This window comes from Mus caroli, chromosome 14, assembly GCF_900094665.2.
Source record: "Mus caroli chromosome 14, CAROLI_EIJ_v1.1, whole genome shotgun sequence".
NCBI lineage: Eukaryota > Metazoa > Chordata > Mammalia > Rodentia > Muridae > Mus > Mus caroli.
The window spans coordinates 46,313,307-46,333,964 of NC_034583.1; the positions used below are offsets into that span (position 1 = coordinate 46,313,307).

General features: G+C 47.4%; 1 protein-coding gene across 5 annotated transcripts; it reads left to right on the top strand.

The window, feature by feature from the left end:
• Positions 1-359: 359 nt before the first annotated feature.
• LOC110309062 (bcl-2-like protein 2) lies at positions 360-16,049 on the top strand. Of its 5 annotated transcripts, none has more exons than XM_021181430.2 (7): positions 10,442-11,599; positions 11,955-12,069; positions 12,733-12,800; positions 12,920-13,026; positions 14,060-14,147; positions 14,229-14,380; positions 15,124-16,049. In XM_021181430.2, the coding sequence occupies exons 1-7, from the start codon at positions 11,261-11,263 to the stop codon at positions 15,161-15,163; spliced, it is 909 nt and encodes a 302-aa protein (XP_021037089.1). In that variant the 5' UTR covers positions 10,442-11,260; the 3' UTR covers positions 15,164-16,049. The 5 variants fall into 5 exon arrangements, with proteins under 5 accessions (XP_021037090.1, XP_029324925.1, XP_029324924.1 ...); XM_029469066.1 differs by lacking the exon at positions 10,442-11,599 and adding an exon at positions 11,703-11,774 and having other exon boundaries at positions 15,124-16,044; XM_021181431.2 differs by lacking the exons at positions 10,442-11,599; positions 11,955-12,069; positions 12,733-12,800; ... (2 more) ...; positions 14,229-14,380; positions 15,124-16,049 and adding exons at positions 360-462; positions 761-848; positions 1,311-1,750; positions 2,321-5,169.
• The last annotated feature ends 4,609 nt before the right edge of the window (positions 16,050-20,658 follow it).

A 20,658-nucleotide genomic window follows, 5' to 3' on the forward strand; every position in this document is an offset into this window, starting at 1 on the left:
CCTACTAGCCCCACAAGGGCAAGAGGTTGTTCCCAGCTTAATAGGAACTGCTCTGCTTTTCCTAGGCACGCAATCCAAGCTGGAAAGTTCAACAAGTGCGTGAACAGAAGAGACCTTCCGGAAATGCTGAATTTGCACTGAGCTGCTGAGGCCCGGTGTGTTTCTCTGGGGACACTGGGGGCTTCGCAGGCAGCCGGCACAGGTCACTATGGCCTCTGAACAGCCCTTCAATGGCCCTCTCTTCCTGGAGTTGTGGCTCTTCCCAGCCCTGCCTCCCAGCCCCGCCCCTCTCTCTGGACGCATCTCTGTGTCCCATCATCACCCGGCGCCGGGCCCTCCCTCCCTGCCCTCCCCTCCTCCCTCCTTTCTTCCTTCCCTTCCTCCCTCTCTCCCTCCCTCCCTCCCTCCCAGCTCCTCCACCAGGAAACAACCGGATTCCGGATCCCGGCTGCGGCCTGACCCGTGAGATTCCTTAACCTGGCTGGCGGGCGGGGTTGGAGACCAGCTAAGGGTGGGGGAATGGGAGGAGCTGGGCCTTTGGGCTGCTCTTGGGGGGAACCGGGAATAGAGATGGTGTCGGCAGGAAGCCCGTGGTCCCAGGTTTCCCGAGAGGACAGTCATTAAACACGGAATCGGTCCCACAGCTGGCAAAGCGTTGGAGGTAGGGGCCCAGTCCCAGGCGCTGCAGTTCCAGTTCTTTCCGGGCCAGATCCAGATCCCTGGCCTTTTCCACCTAGTTCTCTCTCCCTCCCCTTTTCAGGGCTCCACTCTAGCCGGGAGGATGAAAGGCCTCAGCTGGGGGCTCCCCGCCACCAGCACTGGGTCCTAAGAGCTGCCATCCAGGCTGGGTAAGTGTCCTTTTCCTTTCTGCCCCATTACAGCCCTTGGCTTTTCCCATCTTCCTATTCAGCCCCTGTCTCCTCCCTATCTTGTGCCTCTGCCAACATCTTCGCATCATGCTCCTGGGGAGGTCTTAAGCCCCTTCCTGTAGCCAAAAAGGGGTGTGTGTGTGTGTGTGTGTGTGTGTGTAGAGGTGTCATACAGCTGGTGCTGTCGTATAAAAGGAATCTGAAGTAGTCTAAAAATAAGATTTCCTGTTGCACACTTAATTTGACATGTTATACGTGGCCAGCTGCTTATGCTTTGAACCTCCCCATGACTTAAATCCTTTGCTCTTTCTTGGCCCTGCCCAGTGGCCTCAGAGCATTTCACCTATCTCAGGAGCTTGATCAAATAGGAAATGTCCCTTCTTGCTCTCTGTCAATAATTTCCTTATATTTATGTCAGTCTGTCATCCTTGCCCCTTTCAGCCGCCCGGATGGCGACCCCAGCCTCAACCCCAGACACACGGGCTCTAGTGGCTGACTTTGTAGGCTATAAGCTGAGGCAGAAGGGTTATGTCTGTGGAGCTGGCCCTGGGGAAGGCCCAGCCGCCGACCCGCTGCACCAAGCCATGCGGGCTGCTGGAGACGAGTTTGAGACCCGTTTCCGTCGCACCTTCTCTGACCTGGCCGCTCAGCTACACGTGACCCCAGGCTCAGCCCAGCAACGCTTCACCCAGGTTTCCGACGAACTTTTCCAAGGGGGCCCCAACTGGGGCCGTCTTGTGGCATTCTTTGTCTTTGGGGCTGCCCTGTGTGCTGAGAGTGTCAACAAAGAAATGGAGCCTTTGGTGGGACAAGTGCAGGATTGGATGGTGGCCTACCTGGAGACACGTCTGGCTGACTGGATCCACAGCAGTGGGGGCTGGGTAAGAAGTTCTCAATTGCTGCTCTCCGCATCCCTCTACAAAGTTGGTCTTCATGGGAAAATGGGGCCTCTGATGGAAGGCTGGGGTTGTGCTGGGAAGGGCTGAGTTCCCTTATTTAAGTGGAATCAGACTGAGAGCATCAAGCTCACAGTACTCCAGGGCTGCCATGCAGTAATAGCTGGATGGGCTTCACGGTCCCAAGCAGAAGACCGAATACAGAGTTTTATAAACAGAGAGCCTTCAGTGAAAAGTTGTGACCCCTGCGTACATAGTATGGGTGGTGAGGCCGGTCAGGGATGGGTCATGGCTAGGCAAGCCTTAGCAAAGGATGCCAGTTCTGAACGGAACTTTATTGCCATGGACGGGATGGGGCTGACTTCACGTAGACAGTGCAGAGGAGCCAGGGACAGGGTTCAGTGGGGCTTGTGGGCAGTAGAGCTTTGGCTGGAGCAGCTGGGGATGGGGGCAGTGCTCACAGTGGATGGAACTGGAACTCTTCCTTCCCTCGTCTCTCCACTATCCTTTCCTGATCTCCCTTTCTCCTTTCTCTACTTCCCTTCTCTCCCACAGGCGGAGTTCACAGCTCTATACGGGGACGGGGCCCTGGAGGAGGCACGGCGTCTGCGGGAGGGGAACTGGGCATCAGTGAGGACAGTGCTGACGGGGGCCGTGGCACTGGGGGCCCTGGTAACTGTAGGGGCCTTTTTTGCTAGCAAGTGAGAAAGTCTAGGGCCAGGTGGGGCTAGGTGTGGCTAGGGGCCAGGAGAGCTGGAACAATAGCGAATGCCCTTGGAAGAAACTGGATGGTCATGGAACAGAGAAAGGCAGGGGAAGGTAGTGTGTGTGGGAGCCCAGCATGCCAGGCAGGTGGCAGAAAATGAGTTGGAAACATTAAGGAATGTTTCAAGGCCAAGAACCCAGAGAGTGGAGTCATCCCACGGCTTGGGGGGTGGGGGTGGGGAGGTGGGAGGAATCATGCCCATATCGTGGGCACACAACTACCCGGAACATGGCTTGTAGCTCCAAGGACGGTGAGCTTACTTCAAAGATCTGTGTCTCTACTAGATGAATGGGATTTAGGGAGCCTAGAATTCACTTCCCTTTGGGATGGAAGCTTGGTGATCAGGTGACTGGGTGAAATGGCTGTGGCTGTGGGCTGCATGGGCACACCTGTGCATGTATGTGCACATGCAAGCATGCTCATGTGCATGCTGGGCTGTCTGTCGAATCTGGTGGTGGGGTACTTAGAGAAAACATTCCTTCTTGCTATGGCAAGAACAAGGGCCAGTTCACTGCCCTTCTCCTCTCTGCCCCTTCCCTTGACCTTACGCCTCCAGGCTGAGAGAGGAACACTGTATCTAGACTAGGGCTCTGGTGCTGCCGAGAGTTGTTGGCAGGGCTTTGGAGAGAAGAGTTCTGCAGCTGGCCTTGTTCTTCATCATCCCCGTTGTGTGCATCTGTGCACCTGGGCTGACAAAGGGTAAGGCTGTGGAGCCTGGGTGGGTAGAAGCTTTGGTAGTTGGACTTGCCTGTCACCTTCCCCTCCAACGGTGGCACAATGGTGCCTAAAGTGTTGCCTGTTTCTAGGATCTCTCTGTCCAGCTCAAAGTCTAAATTGGGGATCTAGTTTTCCTCTAGAAGATACAGGCATAAATGCTGATCTACAGTTCAGTTTAGTTCCTGGACTGTCTCAATGAGACTGCCGATACCTTGAGAGGACCATTCCAGCTCTGAGTCCCTTGGCAGTGACGGGGACAGGTACTCCTTGACTGGCCTGTTCTGGGTGGTGGGGTTTTGGTGCTGTTGCTCCGTCAGGGGCCAGGGATATGGGTTCTAGAGTACCTGCCATGACCTAACGTGTTTTCTTTTGAAGCCATGCTCTTTGCATAGGTTGTCAACACTCGAGTCTCTGAAGATGGTCACATTAGAACTCACAGTCCAGTCCCCTAGAACAAATCCAGACTCTAGCCTTTTCTTTTGAGGGAGGAAATGATTCACTCCGAATGCATGCCCTGAGCCAGACCTCACTGCTGCACTTCCTAAGGTGCTAACATTGCTGCTCTTTAATGCTGACTTCCTTCCCAGTGCTCTAGAACCCTACCTGCCTCTCCTGAGCACTGACCAGCTTGGCTAGACCACAGCTGACCCACCTCTTCACTTGGTCCTAGAATGTGGCATCATATTGTGCTTGCTAGAATGTGGGACCAAATTGGCCTCAGGTGTTTTAGTCCAGACTTTGGCTTTTGAGAGAAGGTTGCACTTTTTCATAGTGTCTATGGGGGATGTGGAAGGCTGCATGTGCCAGTTGGTCTGTTTCGAGGGTGATGATCTAAGAGACTCGGAGCTGTCTGTGACAAGCAGTCAGAGTGGGAGGCTCTGACTTGCTCAGGACAAACTAGGCCAGTGGTTTTCAAACTGCTTGGCAGAGCCCCGAAGTGTCCTAGGGGTTGCCTCAGGAGTCCTTAGGGAGATGAGGGAGTGGAGGGCTGAGCAGTTTGTCCTCAAACAGAACAGCTCCCCCTTGTAGCTGTCTTATGTATCGGGGTTCAGGGTAAGATTTTATTTGTGGTAAGGGCTTTGCTGCTGAAAAAAGTTAGAAAACCACTGACTAGACCATCAGCTCCATCTGGAGCCTGTGCTCCTCCACGTCCAGGGAAGTCTCTGCTCTACCCTTCCCATGGGACACCTACCTAAGGTAGCATTCCTGGGGCCCTTTAGCAAACAGGAGCAGCAGGAACCAGGGTCAGGTTACCAACATGCTCTGCTCGCAGACCTTCAGCCAGGTGGGAGGAGAGGCTGTGCTAGGACAGGCTAAAGGGTTGGTCTTGGTCTGGATTCTCAGAAGCTTAGATGGGACCACAGTGGAGAGTTGTGACCTGTTCTGCCCTTCGTTTTAAGGGCCAGTGGAAACCCAGAGACTCTTCTGTCAGGGAAAACCAGGGACTGTCTTTTAGAGCCATATAGTTCCTTGGGATTAGCTCTTGGCCAAGAAGGCTGAGTATGGCTCCCAACTTTTAAATCCATTTCATTTTTTTTAAATGAGGGAAATGGATATAATTTTTCAGATACTAAGTAGCTGGAGAGGATGTTCTTGCTCTCCAAAGCCCAAAGGGACAAATAGGGACTTTGCTTAGGCCAAGGCAAGAGCGCAAGTGGGCACTCAGTCCTGCAGTTACCAGTCCTACTCCCCACTTACACTAGGGCATACATATACTATTTTACTTTTTTAAATCATAAACGGCAGGAGAACAGATTTGGTTAGTTTAGAAGAAAAGAAAAAGCTCTATAAATATAAATATATATTCCTGTATTTTTATTTAATAATTTATAAATGCCAAGTTCATTTGACTTTTATTTTTGTGTAATATGTAATGGTCGTATTAAAAATAAATAAATAAAGCCCAGAAATTTAATGAGAAGTGCTGAACAGGGTTTTGTGACTTCTATACTGTGCATCCTGGGTTGCAGAACTAAGCCAGTCATTTCTTATGACCATGACCTTGCTAAGGGGCATAACTGCAGTTATAGGGATTTGGGAAATAAAGTATTGAGGTTAAAAAAAAAAAAAGAAAAAAGAAAAGAAAAAGAAAACCACACCCACCCCATCCCTGGCCAAATACCCAAACCTACGAATTCTATACCAACCCCAGCCTCCAGAAACTGTAGGCACATGTGGTACATCTGGAGCCCCTACCCACAACAACCACCTCCTCAAATATCCTGGTTTGGTGTGGTGGCAAACAACTGCAATCCCAGTAGTCAGGTAGAGACAGGAAGGTGGGCCACCCAGGTCTACAGGGAGATCAAGGCCAGCTAAGGCTTCCTGAGACCTTGCCTCTAAACAAACGGATAGAAAGCAAAAGAGTAATCAATGCATGCAGGTTGTTCTTAAGTACTATTCTCAAATACAAAAGCTAGGCTGTGAACTCAGCTGTGAGTTTCTTGGCCGCCAAAGCAACCTGGAAAACAGTGAGGTTCAGAGCTGTCCAGTTCCTCAGACGGCAGAGTTTTCTGCAAAGATACTTAGTGTCAGAATCGCAGGCAAATCGAATAGTTTATATCTCTGTCCTTTTAGCAATACCAGGCGGGGATCCAGAAGGCCTTAGGTTTGTCTATCAGCCTCATTATAATTTAGGCTAATGTGTTACTTTATAATGGTCTGATTACTAAGTTTTAGACTGTCCAAAGGGATAGATGACTGTTTTCTTTATATAGTTCTGTGTAAATGCAAGTCATCCAGATGGCACTTTTAATAAAGTTGGGCAACACTTAGTTATAATTTCTGACCACTGTGGGGGTAGAGAGGTTGGGTTGGGGTAGTCCTTGCTTATGCTATAAATCTCTTGCACTTCAGGAGCAAGGACTTTAAGTGTAGATCTGGCTGGGACTACATATAGTCAGCTCCAAGCCACCGGGCTGCAAGGTAAGACTCATTGTCAGGAGAAAGAACAAAACCCAAACCCTAGTTTCTTTCAATTGGGTAGATCATAGATATTCTTTATCAAGTTTTTGTTCTCTTTTTCTTTCATTTTTTTGTAGCTTGTAGCCCAGTCTGGCCTCAGACTCAGTGTTGAGATTCCAGGTGTGTGCCACCAGGTCTGGCTGAATTCTTTGAAAATTAAAAAAAACACCCTTAAATATGGTTATGGGGAATAACCATAAAATAATAATATATAACTAATCAATAACCTATAAATATATCCCAAAGCTGGATGTGGTGCTGCCAGTTTATAATTCTAGCTTTGGGGAAATAAGAGGCAGGATCAGTGCCACTGTGGCTTATATAAGACCCTGTTCAACACACACACACACACACACACACACACACACACACAAACACACAACAGAAATTTTGACCAGAAAGCATAATATAATGGTTGCTCTTCATTCATCATCTCTAGAGAAAAATGTTCAAATGTTTCCTGCATATTTAACACAGTTCTAGGCTCACAGGCAAAGAGAATGGGAAGACACATCTCAGCTCACATGTTGCTCTTACACTCCAGTAGGGGGTCAAACAATAAATAAATCTCATAACTATGTTAGAAGGTAGTAAATACTATGAGGAAAGATGCCTGGTGACACACATCTTTCATTGTAGTGTTAGGGAGGCAGCTGCTAGGCAGCTCTGCAAGTTCAAGGCCAGCCTGACCTCCGTGTGAGACCCTGTCTAAAGATTCTATTTTTAAATAACAGGATGAAGGATAGAAATATGTAGATTCTCTAATTTTAAATCAAATGACCAGGGAAATCCTCATGTCTAAGATGACAAGTAAAAACTACGAATTACAGTATAATGGAAGGTATCTACTAGCACTTAAACATTTTTATATTTTCCTATAAAACTTATATAGGTTAGAAAATAGAATGTGACCGGGCGTGGTGGCACACACCTTTAATCCCAGCACTTGGGAGGCAGAGGCAGGCAGATCTCTGAGTTCGAGGCCAGCCTGGTCTACAAAGTGAGTTCCAGGACAGCCAAGGCTACACAGAGAAACCCTGTCTTGAAAAAAANNAAAAAAAAAAAAAAAAAAAAAAAGAGAGAGAGAGAGAGAGAAAATAGAATGTGATAGTGTGAAGTCTTCAGCAGACAAAGGTACCATTTGTGGTTTTGTCTAATGGGTAGGTTTTGTTCTTTCTGCTGTCAGTATTTTCTGATTTTGGGGGGAGGGGTAATAAATATAAGCATCTGATAGAGCAACTGAAAGCAAGTTTTTTAGATAAAAAGTTAAAACTGTAAGCAGTCAAGCTCGGTGATGGGCGTATGTACTTGCAGTCTCAACATTCAAGGGATGGGAGGTGTCACTGAAAGGTGGGGGCTGATCTGTCTACATCGTGAGTTGTAAGCCAGCCAGGGCTACGTAGACAGACCCTTTATCAAAAAATTAGCCACTCAGTGGGCTGGCGAGATGACTCAGTGGGTAACAGTCCTTGCCATCATGCCTGGCAATCCAAGTTCAGTCTTGGACAATGGAAAGGGTATACTGAGTTTGGCAGCTCACACCAGTGCCATGACGTGTGCTTCCTTCAAATAAAAAGTTGAAAAAGAGAGAATGGAAGTTAGCCTATCGGTTGAGCTAGAGAAATGGCTGTGGCTAAGAGCACTTGCTGCCTAACTCAGAGGAGCTCAGATCCTAGAATCAGGGCCATGTAGTTCAAACCTCCAGCTCCAGGAGATGATAAACACCCCTGTTTTCTGTGGGCACCAGAACACAGACCCATACATAAATAACATGTTTTAAAAGTTATCCAGTCAAAGCTGACATGAAGCAGCCTGGTAGAAGCCCTTTCACATTTAAATGCTACCTCACTTCTGTACACGGTCTGAGCTAGGAAGTTAATGCAAGCTAGGATAGACCACATCAGAAGATACCAGGGTCTTTTCTAAAATAGACTCGAGAGGCTGGACAGATAGCTCAGCATTATGAGTGCTTACTGCTCTTACAGAGGACCTGGTTCACATCTCAGCACCCAGAGAACAGCTCACCACTACCTGTACTCCAGTTCCCTGGAATCTGATACCCTTTGGCTTCTGTGGACTCCTACATGCCAGTGCTACACATAAATTCACACAAACACACATATACATACATAGAAAAGTAGTAAGTCTTTCAAAATAGCATAAGGCTTCAAGTCATATGTCATCACTGACCAGTGAAATATAATGCAAGTCACAAAAAGAGCTTTACATTTTTCTAGGAGCCTCATTAAAAATTGAGAGAGCCTTTAATCCTAGCATTAGGAGGTTAGAAGCCATAGGATCTTACTGTGTACTTATGTAGCTCACTATGTCCTGAAACACACTATGTAGACAAGGCTGGCCTTGAACTCAACCTGTCTCTGGGCACAGCCCTCCCCCCCCTTTTTTTTTGAGACAGGGTCTCATGTAGCCCAGGCTAGCCTCAGCTTTCCTATATAAGTGAGGCTGGCCTCGAACTCCTGATGCTTCTGCTTCCCCATCCCCCAAGTGTTAGGAATTCAGGAGTCTGTTATGTTATTACGCCTAGCTCTGTGGGATATTTTGTTTTTTAAAGATTTTAAAAATTTATACGTGTGTGGGAGAGAGTATGTGCATGTGAGCTAGTTCCTGTGGAGGCCAGGAGGTGTTGGATTCGATAGAGCTGAAGTTACGGGTGGAGTGAGCATGTGCCGAGAACTGAACTCAGCTCCTCTCTAAGAATATCAAAAACTGTGGCTTTTGAGACAAGGTTTCTCTGTGGCCTGGCTGTCCTGAAATTCAACCTATAGACCGGCTGGCCTCAAACTCCCAGAGATCCACTTGCCTCTGCCTCCAGGTGCTGGGATTAAAGGCGTGTGACTAGTTACTCACTGTGCAGACTGGCCTGGAACTCCTGGTTGTTTTTCTGCTTCAGCTTCTCAGGTGCTAAGATTACACATGTGTATCACAGTGCTGAGAGGAAAATAATAGCCTCAGGATGCTCCTTGGGTAGGAGGATCTCAGGTGTAAGGCCAGACTATATAATACAGCCCTGTCTCAAAAAAAAAACCCAAAAAACAAAAAACAAAAAAACCCAACCAAACAAAAAAACACACAGCCGGGCAATGGTGGTGGCGCATGCCTTTAATCCCAGCATTTGGGAGCTTAAAGCCAGGCTGGTCTACAGAGAGAGATCAAGGAAAGCCAGGGCTACACAAAGATCCTGTATCAAACAACAAAATTCAATCAAAAGGATTTAGGGAAATACGGTTTTGCAAAGGTTATTTACTTAATAGATGGGTGTGGCAGCACACACCTTTATTCCCAGAGTTTAGGGAGTAGAGGTAGGTGGGGTCTGTGTGAGATTAGGTCAGCCTAAACTATAAATTGAGTTTCAGGCCAGCCAGAGTCAGTCAGTCAGTGAGATCCTGTCTCAAAACACCACCATCATCACACGAAGGCATTTGGTAATCACATTTCCCTTAGTTAACCTTGCTTAAATTGGGTGCCAGCAAACCCTTCAGATTTTGAATTGGCTGGAATCGGTGTAAGGTTCTTTGGAACGCATTTGGTGCCTGACTTCGGTGATCAACTTCAGTTCGGATGGATCCACAGCAAGAGTGCGACTCTGCTTCCAGCTCCCAAGCTTCTGAGGTAAGGACTGCAACAGTGGGGTAAATCAGCTGTGCTTCCGACTTTGCTTTTGCCCCACTCCCCTGTTGTAATAACCAAGTTAGCCTTTTTGATTGTGCTTGTATGAATCTACCCCTCAGACTTGTGGTTTGATCTGTCTACAAAAAGTCCTCTTGCAGATTTAGTACTACTGTTCTTTAATTTTTATAAATGTGTGGAATTTCTTCTGGAGTGTGGGTATCATACTACCTTCTCCAGGGCCAGCTCTCATGGTTATTTGAAGGTGCAGAGCTGTCTTGAGAACTTGAATGGAGAATTACCCCCAGTGGTCTTCAAAGTGGTTTGGAAGCTAGGAAATTACACCTAGAAGTTGCAGTCACCCAATAATCACACAAAATTGCGGATAGAAATATAAACAGGACTTGACCCCTTGTCTGCAGGCACTCTGCTTAGCTAGGAAGGAGCACAGAATGGTTAAGAGTGCAGTGGAAATAGGCCCACTTGTCTCAAGATAAAATGGGAAAGCTGGTGGAAGGCATTCTCACTGAGGTGGTCTGGTTTAGGAGAAACTGCACATATAGGGCTAAATCTGTGAACCTCGGGTAAACCGGGGAAAGTGTGGAGACCATACTTGCAAACTAGCCCTAAGGCTACAGTAAGGAATTTTTGACAGGTCAGCTGGCCAAGAAAAAGAGGGTGTTGTAACAAGTTAGGCAAGAAAACTGGCTGAATCTTAGTCTAAAAACAATAACCTATGCCGAACAACGGGACACAACTCCTAGTGGGAGTGAGGTTTGCTGATCCTTTTTTTATTTTTGAGGTTACTTTTCTATGTAGTGCAGACTGCCCTGGGAATTCATTCTGTAAGTAGTCTAGTTTTGAACTCACAGAAATCCACTTGCCTCCGCTTTCTGAGCGCTGGTATTAAAGGCGTACGCCACCACACTCTGCCTAGGAATTCCCTAGCTTTAAGCCAGGCCACCCTTTCGAGAGCAAGGTTCACCTGTCGCACAACGGGTGTCTGCCCGTCGAATCCCATAAGCCAATCGGCATCCAAGAATGGGCCGCTTCGGTGAGGCGTTTGGAAGATTGGTCCTTTTCGCCTCACCAGTCAGAGGCCAATTGCGGAGCATCCTCCATGTTGTGGGCCCGCCCATGGGCGGAGGATGAGCGGAAGGTCGTCACAGTGCGGGCGTATTGTTACCTAAGGACTCGACAGGAGGTGGGGTGTGTTGATTGACAGGCATATTTCACCTACCGGGTTCAGAGAATTTGGCACAGTGGCCCGCCTTAGAGGTGGGGCCTCGTTTGATTGCCAAGTAGAATTCCCCAATAGTATTCGAGCTCGGGGTAACGGGCAGGCTGACTGACTAATGAATCCTCGGCGTGGCCGGCTCAGTTCTCCAATCGCCGAGCGGCGGGCCCCAGTCTGAGCGGCGATGGCGGCGGCGGCGGCGGCGGCAGCAGCAGCGGGGGCTGCGGGCGGTCGGGGCTCCGGGCCGGGGCGGCGGCGCCATCTTGTGCCCGGGGCCGGTGGGGAGGCCGGGGAGGGGGACCCGGGGGGCGCAGGGGACTACGGGAACGGCCTGGAGTCTGAGGAGCTGGAGCCTGGGGAGCTGCTGCCGGAGCCCGAGCCCGAAGAGGAGCCGCCCCGGCCCCGCGCCCCTCCGGGAGCTCCGGGTCCTGGGCCCGGCTCGGGAGCCCCCGGCAGTCAGGAGGAGGAGGAAGAGCCGGGACTGGTTGAGGCCGACCCCGGCGACGGCGCCATTGAGGACCCGGTGAGGGGAGGAGGCCGAGCGAGCGGGCCGGGTCATGGGAGGCCCAGAGCACGGACAGTAGGCAGGCAGGCGGGGGGTGGGGTTGGGCGGGGAATAACGTGGCTGGTGGCGGGCCGAGGCCGTTCGTGAGCGGCCTGATGGGGCATCATGGGTGTCTAGGGTGGCTCTAGAGAAGGTAAATTGACTCTTTTCATTTTTTCTGCGTGTTTGTTTAAAAATATATATTTTTTATTTCAATCACGACCCTCGCACGAGGCGAGGGAAATGGCCGAGCATGGCTGTGGCCGGGCCCAGACAAAATGTACGGCACAGCCCCTGCGTCTGGTTAACTGCATGCCCTGCTCATTCATTGTAGGAGCTAGAAGCGATCAAAGCTCGAGTCAGGGAGATGGAGGAAGAGGCAGAGAAGCTAAAGGAGCTACAAAACGAGGTAGAGAAGCAGATGAATATGAGTCCACCCCCAGGCAATGGTGAGTAGATCGCCTCATGCACGCACAGCCCCGGGTCTTTGGTTGATAGGGTGGTGGGGGAAGACCGCAGCGTGGCAGAAGCTGGGGACCTTGAAGCTGCTCGGCTGAGCAGTTTTTTTCTGGGCAGGTGCTGTGTGGTCATAGTCCATTATGTGTTCTACTGACCTTTGTTAGACACAAGCCGTTTTGGTGGCGATAGTCTGGTGCCTTCCTTTGTCTCATTTATAAATGTGTTTCTCTTTGTTCTTAGTTTGTCTGTACCCTTCTTGTGGCGATTATCAGCTGGCATTTGACCTTCAAGTCTTAACAGTTTTCAGTTAGAGACTCTTTAGTTAGGACTTAGGAGCTGATTGGTGGCAGTAAGGGAGGGAGTTCTTTAAAAATGTTCGATTTCAGTCCATTCTGTTTTGTTTGCTTTGAGGCATTTCAGCTAAAGCTGAATAGAGACACGACTTGAGAAATGTAAAATCTTAACACCATTTTCTATGGTTTTTTAAGAGATAGTTTCTCTAATGTATATTGAAACCTACTATGTGCTAAACATTGTTCCGGGTACTTGGTATAGCAGAAGTATACCAACAATTTAGCCTGCGGGTGAAAGGGTGTATGTATTGATCGAGCAGAAAATGTGCTTGCTTAAAGTCATTTTTTCCCCTCTAAAAGCTGGCCCAGTGATCATGTCTCTTGAGGAGAAGATGGAGGCTGATGCCCGCTCTATCTACGTTGGCAATGTATGTATCAAGGAATAGTCTGCTTTGGGCTTTGGGGGGACTTTGTTTCTTATTCCTTACTTTGTTATGTGTGCAAATTGGGAGTTTCCCCAGTACTTGTAAAGTGTTCCTTTCCTTAGGTGGACTATGGTGCAACAGCAGAAGAGCTGGAAGCTCATTTTCATGGCTGTGGCTCAGTCAACCGTGTTACTATACTCTGTGACAAATTTAGTGGCCATCCCAAAGGGTAAGTAAGTAGGGGGATAAGTTGAGATCATTTTACTCACAGTTTAAAAATACGTGAAAAATACATGAGCTCGGAATCGAACCCAGGACCTTGAACATGCTGATGTGTATTGTCAATCTAGTCAAAAGAGTGTTAACTCATTTTAAAGGTTCTTATTTATGTGGTCGGTTGGTTTTGTTTTCAAGTCAGAGTTTCTCTGTTTAACCCTGGCTATTACTGGAATTACCTCTATAGACCAGGCTGGCCTTAAACTCAGAATTAAACTGGGATTAGACTTTAGGTTTATACCACCATGACTGGCCTAATTTGAGCTGGGTGTGGTGGCGCACGCCTTTAATCCCAGCACTTGGGAGGCAGAGACAGGCAGATTTCTGAGCCAGCTTGGTCTATAGAGTGAGTTCCAGGACAGCCAGGGCTATACAGAGAAACCCTGTCTAAAAAAAACCAAAACCAATAACAACAACAAAACCAAAAAAGCATTTCCCAAAGAATAGTAATTGCTTGTTGAAACAAGTATGCCTGCTAAGTGTCTCTATATCAGTAGTTGGATATTAAATGCCTTCAGTGACCAGGTAGTAAACTAAAGACTGGGCAGGGGTGGGATGGTAAACTAGAAAGGGAGGGAGGGAGGGCAGCATCAGTCAGCACCAGCTGTTTGTGTATGGCTTTATGGAAATCTGGGTCTAGTTGATTTAATTTTGGTGCTACTGGAGACTGAACCTTTGGACTTAGAATGTGTGCTAGGCAGGTCCTCCTACTGAGACATATCACACACTCACACCTTTTCAAACTTTATTGTGGAATGGGTTCTCTTAAGTGGCCCAGGTTGGTCTTAGCAACTCTGTAGCTTGCGCAGACCATGATCTTAGGTTCCCCTGCCTCAGCCTACTGAGAAGCTGGGATTATAAACTGTTCATTATACTCAATAATATTTAGAAGTTTTTAAAATGTTACCATACTATACTTCCAGCTAAGTATATTACAGGTTGGGTTTAACCTGTAAGCTCTTTGTAAAGTCTGATCTTCTTTCCAGGTTTGCATATATAGAGTTCTCGGACAAAGAGTCAGTGAGGACGTCCCTGGCCTTAGATGAGTCCCTGTTTAGAGGAAGACAAATCAAGGTAAGCATAGTGCCCTGGCTAGCCATTCTGTACACATTCTCTGGCTTGACTCCAAGCCTTGGTGTTCTCTGTCCTTTTCAGGTGATTCCCAAACGAACCAACAGACCAGGTATCAGCACAACAGACCGGGGTTTCCCGCGCTCCCGATACCGTGCCCGGACTACCAACTACAACAGCTCCCGATCTCGATTCTACAGTGCTTTTAACAGCAGGCCCCGGGGTCGAATCTACAGGTCAGGATAGATGGGCTGCTCCTCTTCCCCGCCTCCCATGAGCCCTTAGGCTTCGTCCTCTCCTCACCTGAGGACCCTTACCCCCTGTCCTCCCTTTGGTTGCAGGGACTTGGTCCTGCTTGTGCAGAGTGAGGAAGTAGTTGCAGGCCAGGTCTGGGTTTTCTTGAACAGAAACTGATGATGAGGGTGGATTTGTTCTGAGATGTTTCCTCCCTCCACCTTCTTTTGGGAGTTGGTGGCAGTGAGAGTGTTTATTTACCCTGAGCTATAAGGCCTCAGGGTAGGGAAAGCACTGCTTGGACTTTGTTATTTTCCCCGTGTGTGGAAGGATCCAGCTCCTGGCTGGTCCTCCCACAGCCGCGTGGGAGAACTGTACCCAAGGTCAGCTGTCTGATGGGACCTAGTGGCTCCAGAGTGTGGCTGGGCTTCATTTACTTCTGTCCTTGCATTTCAATCGCACATTAAGATAAACCCTGCCTTTTTACCAGATAGGGTTTAAGTGCTGTGGAGCACTGGACAAACAATGGATCCTTTTTCTTGTCCCTCAGTATCTTAGATGGACTTCCTTGCCCTGTTTCCCATGTCAAGGCCCCCCAGTTTGCCATTTGTGTTATTCCTGGATTGAGGCCTCACTTTTGAGATGCTCCCCTCAGTCACTGGGGCAGTTGCGGGCCCATGGGGAGGGTCTTGCACTGAACTCTCTAGTAACCCTGTTAACACCTAACTCTCCTTCTTTCTTCCAGGGGCCGGGCTAGAGCGACATCATGGTATTCCCCTTACTAAAAAAAGTGTGTATTAGGAGGAGAGAGAGGAAAAAAGAGGAAAGAAGGAAAAAAAAAAGAATTAAAAAAAAAAAAAGAAAAACAGAAGATGACCTTGATGGAAAAAAATATTTAAAAAAAAAAAAAGATATACTGTGGAAGGGGGGAGAATCCTATAACTAACTGAGGAGGGACCTGCTCTGGGAATAGGGGAGGCCCAGGGCGCGGGGCAGGGGCTACAGAGTCCTTCTGGGGATTCGCCATGGACACATCTCAACTGTGCAAGCTGCTCCCTGTTTCCCTGCTCCCCTCCATCCTCTCTGGGCCTGCTCAGGGGTAGGTGGGCTCGGGTGGTAGGAGGGCTTTTTTTTACCCAGGGCTCTGGAAGGACACCAAACTGTTCAGCTTGTTCCCTTCCCTCGTCTTCTCCCTGCCTTTTGCAGTCCCTGCCTGCCTGCTCCTGTCCTACCAGGTCTCCGCCCACCCTACCCCTCTTTCCTCCGGCTCCCTGCCCCTCCAGTTTGCCTGGTGATCTATTTTGTTATTCCTTTTGTGTTTCTTTTTCTGTTTTGAGTGTCTTTCTTTGCAGGTTTCTGTAGCCGGAAGATCTCGCTCCCAGCGGCTCCAGTGTAAATTCCCCTCACCCTTGGGGAAATGCACTACTTTGTTTTGGGGAGTTTGGGGGTATTTTTGTTTTTCAGGTGGTTTTGTTTTGTTTTGTTTTTTTCTTTACCTTTTTTTTCCCTTTTATTTGGAGGGAATGGGAGGAAGTGGGAATAGGGTGGTGGGGGTGGCTTTTGTTTTTGTTTTTTGTTTTTTTAACTCATTTCCAGGGGATGGGATTTTTTTTTTTTAAATAATGTGTCATGAATAAAGTTGTTTTATGAAAAAATTGGCCCTTTGGATGTTTTTAGTATCGGGGGGAGGATTGGTGTTTTAGAGAGGGTTACATTTGTACATTAAGGTAGAAGTTAGAGCTAACTATAATGCATTCAGTTGAGGATGATTGATTGGTCTTGAGCAGAAAAAGAACTGCCCTCGAGAGTGGACGTTGTCGCAGTGCTGGGATACAGGCAGGCAGATATCTTGAGTTTGAGGCCATCCTGGTCTACATAGTTACAGGGCAGGCAGGGCTATATAGTGAGACAACTGAAAACTGCTCAGGTGAGTGCAAATGGACTAATTTCTAAATTTGGGTCTTATTAACCCTGATGTCTCAAGATGGACTCGTATGCAAAACAAGGACAACTTAAGATCCCTCTCTGAGCAAGCTTACTGTCACCTTTAATCTTGGCACTCCAGAGGTGGAAATTGAAGGTGGAATTGCTTGTCTTAATTGCAGGCCGGGAGCGGGTTACAGTTTTATATTGTAAGCTCTGACTAAAATCTTGGGTACTATATTATCTAACGTAAGACTTCTGTTGTCAAGAAGAGACTATTGATTTTATTAGTGAGTTGTGCCTGTGTGTACCATACTGTATTTGCCCATCCTGTGGAGGCCAAAAAGATGTAAGAATTTGTGGAGCTGGTAAGGGCTAGAAACCAGATCTGGGTATTCTGGACGAGCGGTCACTGCTCTTAACCACTGAGCCATCACTCTAACCCAGGATGTACTCCAACCTCAGGATATCCATCCTGCCATTGCTAGTTCTGATGATGACTTGGTCTAATCCCCTTCAGAACCAAGCTGTGCTCTGCATCCATGAGGCTCTAAAGCCTCTGTTTTGTTTTTCTTTCCTTTTTTGGTTTTTCGAGACAGGGTTTCTCTGTGTAGCCCTGGCTGTCCTGGAACTCACTTTGTAGACCAGGCTGGCCTTGAACTCAGAAATCTGCCCACCTGCCTCCTGAGTCCTGGGATTAAAGGTGTGTGCCAACACGCCCGGCTGCCTCTCACGTTTCTTGCAAGAGTGTTAACAACCAGTGTATTTTTGCATTTAATCATTGTATTACCTCTTGGAACTAGACAGTATGAGGACTTGTTTTTCTTTCTGTTTTAAGTTGTTAAGTGGACTACTTTGTAGTTCTGGGGATCAAATCCTTGTCATGTTCCATGGCATGGGTGTTTACCCACTGGCTATTTGGTTTGGTCGTCAAAAATGAGAAAGTGAAGCGAGATGTGGTGCTTGCCTTTAAGCCCAGCACTTGGGAGGCAGAGGCTGGTAGATTTCTTTAAATTCAAGGGCAGCCTGGTCTACATAGTTCCAGGACAGCCAGAGCTACACAGTGAGACTCTGTCTCAAAAACAAAAGAACCCAACAGTGATTGTGAAACACTGAAATTGTTACAAATGAATACTGCTCTGGCCTCGAGTATCCACTAGGGGGCACTAAATGGTTAGTTCTGAAAGATCCCTAGACATTGTTTTGAGACAGGTCTCACTTTATAGTCTTGGAAAGCCAGGACCTGATCAGTGTGGAGACCAGACTGGCTTGGAACTCATGAGATCTGCCTACTTTAACCTCTGATTGCCACGTTTTAAGGTATGTACCACCACTCCCAGAACAAATTAGTTTTTGTGAACTGTTTTGGATGTTTTATTTTGAGATAGTTGAACTGTGTAGCCCAGGCTGGTCTGGAACTCAGATTCCCCAGCCTCTGCCTTCCAAGTGCTGGGATTTCAGATATGCACTACCATACCTGGCAGATGAGTGGTTTTTTTGACCCCCTCTGTGTCTTAATTCTTTTACGTGCACTCCATTCTCCTCTATCATGTTTGTTGTTTTCTCCATTCTTTTACCAACTTGGCAACTCATTTGTTCTTGTTGCTAAAAAGATGTGTGGTACCACCAATAAGCACAGACCCAGAACTAAGGCCTTTCCCTTGCCGTACCCTAGCCATACTGTCTGCCACATTTGTATCATGCATCTGATAGACATTCCAGTTGAACTTGTAGCATTTTCATGTATGATTTACACTCATTCTCTGGCCTCAGCAAGTATTCGCTAGAGCCTTAGTAAGGCTCATGACTAGCCTAACATCTCTGTCAAAATCAGGAACATGGTGTAACTGAGGAGAGGTAAAAATAATGATGAAAAAGCCATAATACATATATAGTTTAAATGAAATTATACCACTTAGGGTGACAAAGTGCTCTTTTTAACAAGAGACCGTTACAGAAAATCACAACCGATCAAAACGCAGAAAACGTGTTTGTGGGATGTCCAAACTCAGTGGATCGATCTACACAACACAGTTCCTACAAAGCTCAGGGAACATCACACAGATGGGGCAGAAAGACAGTAAGGACCAGGTGGATCAGGAAATCAGCTGTGAGACTGTGTCTCCTAGAAATGGTATGGAAACTTCACCCATGTATGATACTACGTTAATCAAATGGCTATCTGAATAAGATATGAACAAGTATGACACCAGTAGACACATTAACATGGAAGCGGAGAATTTCATGGGGACCCAGGCCTAGACAAAGAACTACAGGCAACTAAGGAATGCCGAGAGTGGGAGAAATGGGTTTCCCCAGGATCATCACCCTAATTGGTTATCCAATATGAGGTGGTCAGACCTAAAATCATATACATACAAGTAACACTTAAGACCGAGAAGGTTGGGCTGGAGAGATGGCTCAGTGATTAAGAGCACCGACTGCTCTTCCAAAGGTTCTGAGTTCAATTCCCAGCAACCAGATGGTGGCTCACAACCATCTGTAATGGGGTCTGATACTCTCTTCTGGTATGCCTAAAAAACAACTATAGTGTTCTCACAAAATAAATCTTAAAAAAATAAAAGCCAGGCGTGGTGGCACACGCCTTTAATTCCAGCACTTGGGAGGCAGAGGCAGGTGGATTTCTGAGTTCGAGGCCAGCCTGGTCTACAAAGTGAGCTCCAGGACAGCCAGGGCTATACAGAGAAACCCTGTCTCGAAAAACCCAAAATAAATAAATAAATAAATAAATAAATAAATAAATAAATAAATATAAAACAAAGACTGAGAAGGTTGTATTTACATATTTAAACGTGTGTGTATCTAACATTAAGAAAGCCAACATTGCTGGGCAGTGGTGGTGCACGCCTTTAATCCCAGCACTTGGGAGGCAGAGGCAGGCAGATTTGGATTTCTGAGTTCAAGGCCAGCCTGGTCTACAGAGTGAGTTCCAGGACAGTCAGGGCTACACAGAGAAACCCTGCCTTGAAAAAAACCAAAAACAACAACAAAAGCCAGCATTTGAGAGCTGGGGGCTATATGAGAGGAAAGCTGGAAAGAGGAAATGGAAGGGGGAAATGATGTGAAATCCTGTCTCAAAAACAAAACAGATCTCCAAATCAAGCCAGGGGGGCTAGTGCACAGCTTTAGTCACAACACTAAAGAGGCAGAGGCAGGCAGATCTACTTGAGTTGGAGGCCAGCCTGGAGCCATGAACCTCATTCAACGTGTTAACCGGGTACCACAGCCTTGGAGCTTTGGTCAGAACAGTAAAGTCCTCTTTTAAACAGTTTTATTCCTCTCTCCCACTAAATTGCAAGCTCCCCGAGCACTCTTAGTGTGCCTGCCATTTAGTATGTGCCTAAATGCTGGTTCATGTTGTGGGTGGCTTTTGTCCTGGACAAGACAGTTAAAACAGTGATGTTTCCTTCCCCTCAACCTCCCGGTTTCCATTTCCTTCCCTGTGCTTTGGAGGCAGAAGTGTGGAAAGACAATTGTCATTCTTAGACAACCCCAGTCTCAGTCGTTTATTCCTGTTCGTCATCCTGGTGAGCTGAAGAGCAGGAGGAAGTGTGTGACTGGTGTTCTGTTGTAGAGGAAGGGCATATAAAGAAAAAAGGGGCTTGGGGGGGGATAATTTCTTGTCTTGTTTTTGTTTGTTTGTTTGTTTTGTTATGTTTTTTTGTTTGCTTTTGAGACAGGGTTTCTCCATGTAGCCCTGGCTGTCTGGGAACTCACTCTGTAGACCAGGCTGGCTTCCAACTCAAGTAGATCTGCCTGCCTCTGCCTCTTTAGTGTTGTGACTAAAGCTGTGCACTAGCGCCCCTGGCTTGATTTGGAGATCTGTTTTGTTTTTGAGACAGACAGCATTTCACAATGTAGCTGTGACTGTCCTGGGACTCACTAAGTAGACCAGGCTGGCCTCAAACTCACCAAGCTCCACCTGCCTCTGCTTCCTAAGTGCTGGGACGAAAGGTGTGCACGACCATGGCCGGGTATGTGTTTTTCTAATACCAATCAGGTTCGAGAAGTTCTGCCTTAACAAGTACTGGGTTGTTTTGGCTTATCTTCCATCAATCACAGTCTCAGCATAAACATTAAGAAAATTCACCATATCTGCTAGGCATGCTGATATAGAACTTTAATCCCAGCACTCAGAAGGCAAAGACAGGTGGATCTCTGTGAGTTTAAGGCTAGGCTGGTCTACATAGTAAGTTCTGGGATAGCTGGAGCTACATCAAAAGAAAAAAAAGATACATCAACTGGTGAAGTTCCCGCGCCCTTTTCCTTCTCTAGGCTTATTGAAAAGCACTTCTCAAACAAGTATCTACTGAGCATTTCCCAACCGTGGTTTCTG